The sequence below is a fragment of the Hyperoodon ampullatus genome, assembly GCF_949752795.1.
Source record: "Hyperoodon ampullatus genome assembly, chromosome: 17".
NCBI classification, from domain to species: domain Eukaryota; kingdom Metazoa; phylum Chordata; class Mammalia; order Artiodactyla; family Ziphiidae; genus Hyperoodon; species Hyperoodon ampullatus.
Window position 1 is genome coordinate 64,031,348 of NC_136930.1, and position 8,492 is coordinate 64,039,839.

The 8,492-nt window shown below is 55.3% G+C and overlaps 1 protein-coding gene across 1 annotated transcript; it reads left to right on the forward strand.

Moving 5' to 3' along the window:
- Positions 1-2,123: 2,123 nt before the first annotated feature.
- TRIB1 (tribbles pseudokinase 1) lies at positions 2,124-7,821 on the forward strand (the record flags this gene model as incomplete). The annotated part of the gene is made up of 3 exons (XM_079722595.1): positions 2,124-2,483; positions 4,509-4,801; positions 7,356-7,821. The coding sequence occupies 3 exons, from the start codon at positions 2,124-2,126 to the stop codon at positions 7,819-7,821; spliced, it is 1,119 nt and encodes a 372-aa protein (XP_079578721.1).
- Between the last annotated feature and the right edge of the window lie 671 nt (positions 7,822-8,492).

Below are 8,492 nucleotides of genomic sequence, written 5' to 3' on the forward strand. Positions count from 1 at the left end.
AAATGGCAAAAAATAACCCCACTGGGTGGCTGTAAAACTGCAGTGTGTGTAAAGTGCACGTTACAGACCTCAATTAATGTTAGCTATTATTACTAGTTTTCATCTTCTAATCCCTAGCGTCTAGTTTAGCAGATGCTTCATTAGTATTTGTTGAACGAATGGAGATTTGATATAGAAAAGGATTTATCCTTGGGGCTCGACCTGGTTTTAGAAAATGAAGTATTTAGCAGAAGTACAGAAGGAACTGTCTGATAACAGTTATCTATGTTGGGTGTCCAGGGACTCCAAATGGACCTGGTTCTCGAAAGAAAGAAAATCGACAGATTCTAGGTTGTTTTTTCACGGAGCTTTGTGCAGGGTCTGACACACATCTCGAGCTCACCCAAATCACGTTGCACGAGTGTATGCACACGCCCTGGCAGGGTTGCCCGGGTGTAGGCAGCATCACTGTCGGTGGCCAGGATGACTTACACTCCGCTCCCCGGCCACCACGGAACCGGGCTGGCCCCGGCGTCCTAGACCCTACTGCGCGTGTGGAGGCTGGGGAGAGGGCAGGAATTCGGCGACGGCCACGTGGACCCCTTCCGCCCTCTCCCCACATCCTTTGTTTCCCACCGGCCCCGGCTCAGGAAGCTCTTTCTGCGAGTCACCGCGAAGGGGCGGCCCGGGAGCCCGGAGGAGCTATTTCCGTGCAATCCGGGCGGGCGGCAGGCGCGGGAGGGGCGTGGAGGTGGAGGCAGCGCAGAAGGCCCAGTGTTTGCTCTTATTTCATCCAACAGAAGGTTCTATTTGTGGAAGCGAACAGACGCTGGGGATTAGAGCTGGGAGGGGGCGGGAAAAGGAAAAAAGCCACATCCACTACCACGCGCAGGTCTTCCCCGGAACCACCGCGTGGGGGTGAATGAGTGATTCTGGAATTCATCACCTTCTCTCTCCTCCCTTCCTCCGGCTACCGCCGGGCCTCGGCGACGCCCACGGCTCCAACCGGAGGTCCCAAGGCGCGGGGCACTGGGGGGATCCCCGAGGCAAGAGGTGTCACCCCGCGGCTGCAGCGAGCGGCGGGTGCCCTGGTGCGCGCGCCCGCAGTCCATTGTGCTCGGAGTGAATGGGGAGCGCGCACCAATCAACGGTCGCTTCGCCCCCCCACGGCCCCTCCCCTCCCGCCCACTTCCCCGGGACCCTGACGTCACGGGAACTTTTCCTCCGCCCCCCTCCTACGGCTTCTCGCGCTGAGCCCGCGGCCTGCGGGAGGGCGCGCGCCTCCTCCCGCCTAGACCGGCCCGGGGGGCGTGTGCGCGCGCCCCAGCGGGCTCAGGACACGCCACCTGCGCCGGAGCGCGCTCTGCCCGAAGCATCCCCAGCCGTCGGGCCACCCCCGTCGCCCCCGCCGGCCCAGCTGCACCTCCCCTCCGCTCCGGTGACTGCTCGCCCGGCGGCAGGGCCCGAGTCGTCGCAGCCACCTCATTGCACAACCCGGCTTCCCAACTGTTTACACAGCCCGGCCTGTGAGTGTATGTGTATACAGCGTGAGTCACCGGGAGGCGGAGGAGGTGGAGGCAAAGGAGAAGGAGGAGTGCACTGGCCGGGATCGGTGCGGCGCACACACTCACTCACACTCAGTCAACCTCTCCGAGCGCGTCTGTCTCGCGCACACTCACGCCGGGAGCCCGGAGCGCTTAGGATCCCGGGCGCCGCGGAAAAGTTGGTCCGGCTTTCGCTCCGACACTTCTTGCTTCGGGAAGTGCATTTGCTCCGTGGCTCCGCCGAGCCTGCGGAATCCTGTTCTCGCTGCTCCGGACCTCGGAGGCCGCCGCCGCCTCTGCTTCCCCGACTGTCGGCAGGCTCCACAACAATAGCGAGGCGCCCCGAGCCGGTACCCACGGGGATCCGGGGACCCGAACCGGCCTCCTTGCCCCGGACGCGCGGCCACCGTGGCCCTCGCGTGTACCGCGAGCGCCCGGGAGCGGCTCCGGCTTTGCCCCCCGTGGGGGCAGAACGAAGCTCCGTCTGCAGCCTCCATCCCGCGGGCTGGAGTAAGTCGCGGCGCCGGCGCCGACCCCGTTGCGCCTTCCCGCGCCGATCCGAGGACGTACAAAGCCGGGGACGCCCCGGCCGGGGACGGGATGCGGGTCGGTCCCGTGCGCTCTGCTATGAGCGGCGTCTCGCAGCCCCGCGCTCCGACCTTGCTGCTCCCGGTCGGCCGGGGCGCCCCGGCCAAACGCCTGCTGGACGCGGACGACGCGGCGGCCGTGGCGGCCAAGTGCCCACGTCTCTCCGAGTGCTCTAGCCCCCCGGACTACCTCAGCCCCCCTGGCTCTCCCTGCAGCCCGCAGCCTCCGCCCGCCGCTCCGGGGGCTGGCGGCGGCTCCGGGAGCGCGCCGGGGCCCAGCCGCATCGCCGACTACCTGCTGCTGCCCCTGGCCGAGCGCGAGCATGTGTCCCGGGCGCTGTGCCTCCACACCGGCCGCGAGCTGCGCTGCAAGGTAGGCACTGAGGGGGCCGGGACCCGGCGGGGGGTCGCGGGGTGAGGGGGCACGGTGGCAGGCAAAGGTGTTTGGGGTCTCGCCCGCCGTCGCCCGGGGACCGAAGGTGCCATCAGGGCTTGGGCTTGGGGCAAGGCGGATAAGGGGGTTTGAGCCCGGTAAGGCAGCATTTGACCAGGGTCACCCTATTGGGGATTGAGGGGTTCGGATGGAGTGGTATAGCGGGGGCTTGGCGGTCGAGAGGAAGCGCGGTGCTCAGTTGCTTTACAACATCTATATTATTTGCTTAGCGCCGAGTTTAGTGCGTGGCGTTCCACATAAGTTGTGGAATTGAAATGGATTCCAGGGCCATGCCATTCCCCGTTTCCCATTCTCCTCGCTTCCCCCGCCCCTCGTTCTGGAAGGACGCCCTGCTGTGGGTGCCTCCTTGGAGCTTGGAGCAGCTGGCAACTCTCTTGCTGGGGCTGCGAGGCACCCGGGCTCAGCCGTGGGTGGTAAGGGGGCGGGAAGTCCGTGTTGGGCTCCGGTCTTGGGGATTCCGGCTGGAACCCGCGCCGGAACCGGAACCCTGTCCCCCCCAGAGAGTAGTCTGAGAGGGTCTTCCAGCGAGGGCGGGGGGATTTGGCCGGAATAGAAATGTTGGAAAGCCCACACCGACTAGGAACCCTCGCTTCCATTCATGTCTTGCTTTTCCGGCCCGCGGTTTTCCTTTGAACGTAAGGGGCTCCATCCAGGAGGGGATACAACTCGTGCAAACAGGATCCTCCGCACCCTCCTCTAGCGCCCATAGACGCAGGCCATGCACCCTTTGCGAGCTGGACACCCGGGCCTCAGACATCCCTGAGAACCCTCCGGGCTGCTCGTTTTCACCCGAAAGATAGGGTCACCCCTCAGTTTAAGTCGCTCTTTGGTTTTCCGCAACTCACCTGACCCCCCGAGCTCCCCTTCCCTGGGCTCGCTGCTGCCACCTACTGTCCGACACGAACGAAACTTCGCATGTGTGATCAAGCCCAGTTTAAAGGGGGGAAAAACCTTTTCTTCTTGGTGGCTGGGGAGCAGAGCTCAGAGGGTATGAGTGTGGGCTGGGGTGGGAGGAGGGGGGCAGCGGAAGGGTTTTCCGAGCTGGTGCCAGAGCAACCCAGGGCCAGAGGTGGGGTGGGTCTGGTCATTGTGCAACCCCTTCCAGTTCCTCCGAGCAGATAATAGCTGAATCCAGATGGTGACAGCCCGTGTGTCACCGTTTCCAGTTGAGTCTAGGATATGAGTAACCGGACTAAACCAAAGGCCCTTAAAGAGAACAGCCAGCTTCTCAGAGAAGATGCTACCCGTGTCCCCAGTGAAAGTGGGGATGGGAGTTGGTGGTGGTGGTGGGGGAGAAAAGTAAACAAATGAAACCCCCCCCCCGAGAGGATCCCGTATCCCTCCTGTGGGAATTTTAACTCAAGACTGCTTATACCTGAGTCAGCCTAGGCAGGTTGCTTAGGGCTGTGTTGACAGTCTTGCGCTTGGAGTCATGTGTTCCTTCTGAGTAATGACAGAGCTGTACGTTCTCCAGCTGTATGTTCTTCCACTTGGAGGCTGCAGAGTCACCATGTCCTGTGCTCTCTCTGGGCTGCAGGAGGCCATGCATTTCCAGGGCCTGCCCCTGGAGATCCCAGGGGGACCTCTATCAGCCACTTTGCACAGCACTGCCTGCCAACGAGAAAGGGCCACAGAGGGTGGGGACTTAGGAGCTTAGCTCTCTGGAGCCGGAAGGCCATACATAGAAGACTTCTTTCAAACCATCCGTATGGTAGCTCTTTGGAGATTTGCTAGCCCTAGGTGCTACTGCTTTTGGGTGTTAGGAGTAGCCCAGGCTGCATAAGGTGGGGTTGCAGAGCTAAGAGGGGTTGCAGGAGGTTGGGGTAAATGAATGGAGCCTCACTTTCAACCAAAGCCCAGAGATTGAGAACTGCAGCCCAGCCCAGGATCTGGGAGGCAGCCTCTGCTTTTCTAGCCTCCTAAGTGAGTCCCTTCTCTCTGCAGGTGTTTCCCATTAAACACTACCAGGACAGGATCCGGCCTTACATCCAGCTGCCCTCACACAGGAACATCACTGGCATTGTGGAAGTGATCCTTGGGGAAACCAAAGCCTATGTCTTCTTTGAGAGGGACTTTGGGGACATGCACTCCTACGTGCGCAGCCGGAAGAGGCTGCGGGAAGAGGAGGCTGCCCGGCTCTTCAAGCAGATCGTCTCTGCCGTTGCCCACTGCCACCAGTCAGCCATCGTGCTGGGGGACCTAAAGCTTAGGAAGTTTGTCTTCTCCACGGAGGAGAGGTGAGCAGCCTCTACAGCCCCTCCTGGGCCTTTTGACACCAAAATGAGGGTCCAGGTCGAGCAGTTAGGTGCAGGGTGTTGGTTCAAAACAACACCAAGGGCTCAGTTGTCCCAGAGTTAGTCTTTAGAAATCCTCTCTCCAGAGGAGCCAAAGCCAAAGTTGGTTATTCTGCACCCTTGTGGACGTGGCCTGGGGACACCTTGGTGCATCTGTGGGGTGTCACGTGAGGACAGGATGCCCTCCCCGCTTCCACCCCAGGATCAGGTTTATTCCCCATCGTTGTCAGAAAGGTCAGTTCTTCTGGGGTACAAATGTCAGTCTACCCTTCACAACATCCATTCCTAGAGGATGTCTTCAAATCCTTGTTTATACCGAGTGGGTTTTTTTTTTTCTTGTTTTCTTCCCCTGTTTATTTATTTATTTATTTATTGTACCTAATAAGTATCACAGAGCTGGTCAGACTGTCGTATTTGCAGAAACCTATCCCTTTCCTTCACACCACCCTCCTATTATGAGTCAGGCTTGGCCCCCAGTATCTTCTCCCCATTCTCCGGTGACTTTTTAGACATCTTGTTTGGATACATCTTCAGAAGATAGCCACAGCTGAATGAGAAATGGAAGCTGGCTAGAATTGGTTGCTAAATATAGATCATGGCTTACCTCATAAAGAACAAGATGAGCTCGATAAGACTATAATGTGACATTAAGATTCAGAGTTGAGGTTTCAGTTGAGAATTCAGGAAGCCACAGGAGATAAACCTTACCTGATTTTAAGAGGTGGGCCACATCCCTTGTGGAAAGATGAAAAGCAATACCATTGTAGAATTGCACAGGTGGGTGTGTGTTACTTTGTTGTAGGTATTCATGCAGGGCTCACCCCACCTGTGCTCTTTTTACCCTTAACTTCAGATCCTATGAAAAAGTATAGGGTTGAGTTGCCAGAAAGCATGGCTTTGTGTCTGACCTTGCAAGAGTCATTGGATCATACTGATTAGCAAAGAAAAGCAAAGTGTTGGCAATGAAGAAGTTTGCAATTCCTGGAACACTCTCCTTTGATATGGTGATGTATTTTCTGAAACACACCTTACACACCTCCTTGCTTACTGTTGAAATCTGCTATTGCACAGGCGAATATCATGTGCGTGGAGTTTGGCAACCCGAGGGTTAAGCAATGACAGGCTGACGCTATTCGTGTAACCAGCACAGGTGCAGGGTTTTAGTACTACAGCAGCCAATCAGTGGCAGACAGTGTGGGTTGAGTCATATTTTCCGTTTACAGAACCAATGGGTATTTTACATAACGACGGGCAGGGGGCGGGGACGGGGGGGAGGTCAGGCTGAGGACATACTGAAGTTAGCACATGTATACTACACTCCAGGGAACAGGAAGGCAGGAAGAAGAAGAAGAAAAAAAACCGAAAAAAACCTAGACCTTTGAGAGGAAAAGGAATTGACCCAGTAGCCTGTACCAAATGTTTGCCTCTAACTTCGCAACGAGTGACTTACTGACACAGGGTTGTTTCAGAGAAGCTGGGAGGAGCATAAGTGGCCACCATGTATTGGAGACTCCCCACATGGTTCTGGGCTTTGGGGGAGCCAAGAGGCTTGAGTGGCTGGATCTGAACAAGGAGGCACCTGCAGCTTCATCAGAGAGCCTTAACTAAAGATGTTTCAAACCTTAGTTGTTACTTGAAGAGATAAACTTTTACCTGAGTAAATGAGCTCAGGTGTTGATGTGCCATCCTAGGGTGTGTGTGCATGTGTGTGTGTGTGTGTGTGTTTGTACGTGCATGTGCACACATACAAGGGCGTTTTAGGGCTCCTGCATCTTTCAAATCCACCAGCTGCTTTTCTTTGTCCTCTCTGTCCAGACTGAGCATTCTTTGCAATTAAACCTCCCAATAACTGTAATTAACATTCCTTGTACATTTCCCATCATGGCCATCATGGCTCGGGCTCAGGTGGACAGAATTCCCTCTGTGTGTATATATCAATGTGAGCAGGAGTGCTAAGAACCTGTGCGCAATAACAGTGACCTTGGGCTCCGTGTTCTGTAATGTTCTGTAATGCCAAGCAATGGGTCCAAGTAGCCCTGGCAGTCAGTGGCATGATAAGAGATAAGATCGGCTTGTAGGATGCCCAGGCTCTCCCTGAAGCAGTAGGGTAAACTGTTCTTCCCTGATAGCTTTTGGAGAAATGTCAGCATTCCCCTGAGACAGGCTCCCACTGCTGCAATGTGAACTTTGTAAATTGTGTAACCCCTATTAGGATATGTCTTATAAGCTGTAGCATATTGAATAGTATTTGGGGCTTTGCATCATACCCTCCACCCCAGGCTCTCTCTCAATACTTTGCTAATGTTTATTGCAGTTTGTATTGGTTTGTGAAATCCTGAGTCCTCCTGGGTGATGCAAGGCACTGCTAACTGGATGAAGGGGTAACTGGCATTCCTTGGGCCTTTGCGATGAGTACTTGTGGGCGCTATTATCGGGGAGGCCTTGTTTTTCATAGTAGCTGATCTGGAAGTAATGGCTTGTTTCCTCTCTCCTACAGAACCCAGCTCAGACTGGAAAGTCTAGAAGATACACACATAATTAAGGGAGAAGATGATGCTTTGTCAGACAAACACGGCTGCCCAGCCTACGTGAGCCCCGAGATTCTCAACACCACAGGGACCTACTCCGGAAAGGCGGCGGATGTTTGGAGCCTCGGGGTGATGCTCTATACCCTTCTGGTGGGACGATACCCCTTCCATGACTCAGACCCCAGTGCCCTTTTCTCCAAAATCCGACGTGGACAGTTCTGCATTCCTGACCACATTTCCCCCAAAGCCAGGTGCCTCATTCGCAGCCTCCTGAGACGGGAGCCTTCAGAAAGACTCACTGCTCCAGAGATCTTACTCCATCCCTGGTTCGAGTCTGTCTTGGAACCTGGGTACGTCGACTCAGAAATAGGAACTTCCGACCAGATTGTTCCAGAGTACCAGGAGGACAGTGACATCAGTTCCTTCTTCTGCTAATCCCCAAACCTCAGAAACCTCATAATTCTCACACATGGCATTTCCATTTCTAAAGATGGACAGGCCTTTCGGCGTCTGGCCAGCCAGACACGTGATGGCATAAAGACTGTCACTGCTGAATTCAACATGGCGCCCTCTTTCTTGTCTGTCCTGATGAGTGACAGCATACACTCTGATTGGCTGCCCTGCAGAGTTGTTTCCCTTAATGAACCTTCGCCAACTGTCCCTTTGTCAGATTTGGGGCTTCCACATCTTTTATAGGTGGCAAGGAGTATGGATATCCTACAGCATGTGATCAAGTGAAATGAACATTCTAAAGGGAGAGGAAATGAATCGCACAGTGGCATTTTGGGCAATAACCATATTTTTAACAGGGTGACAAATAATTTGGGCCAATAAACCTGCCATCTTCGAACTTGTCTTTGGTAGCCAGACTTTTGCTACCCTAGCTTCTCTGATCGGAAGGTTGTTTTTTCTGGTTTGGTTTAACACTCACCCTTTCTTCATCTTTTTGGAGCAGACTGTTTCAGGGGCTGCCTGAACCACGAACCCAGAATTTCTCCTCCATTTCCTGCTAAGACCTCATTTGCACTAATGCCTTCTTTCTGACCTTGAAATGCGCCCTCCCACCTCTTCACTATAAAAGCACTTACCAGCTAACTGTGGAAAAG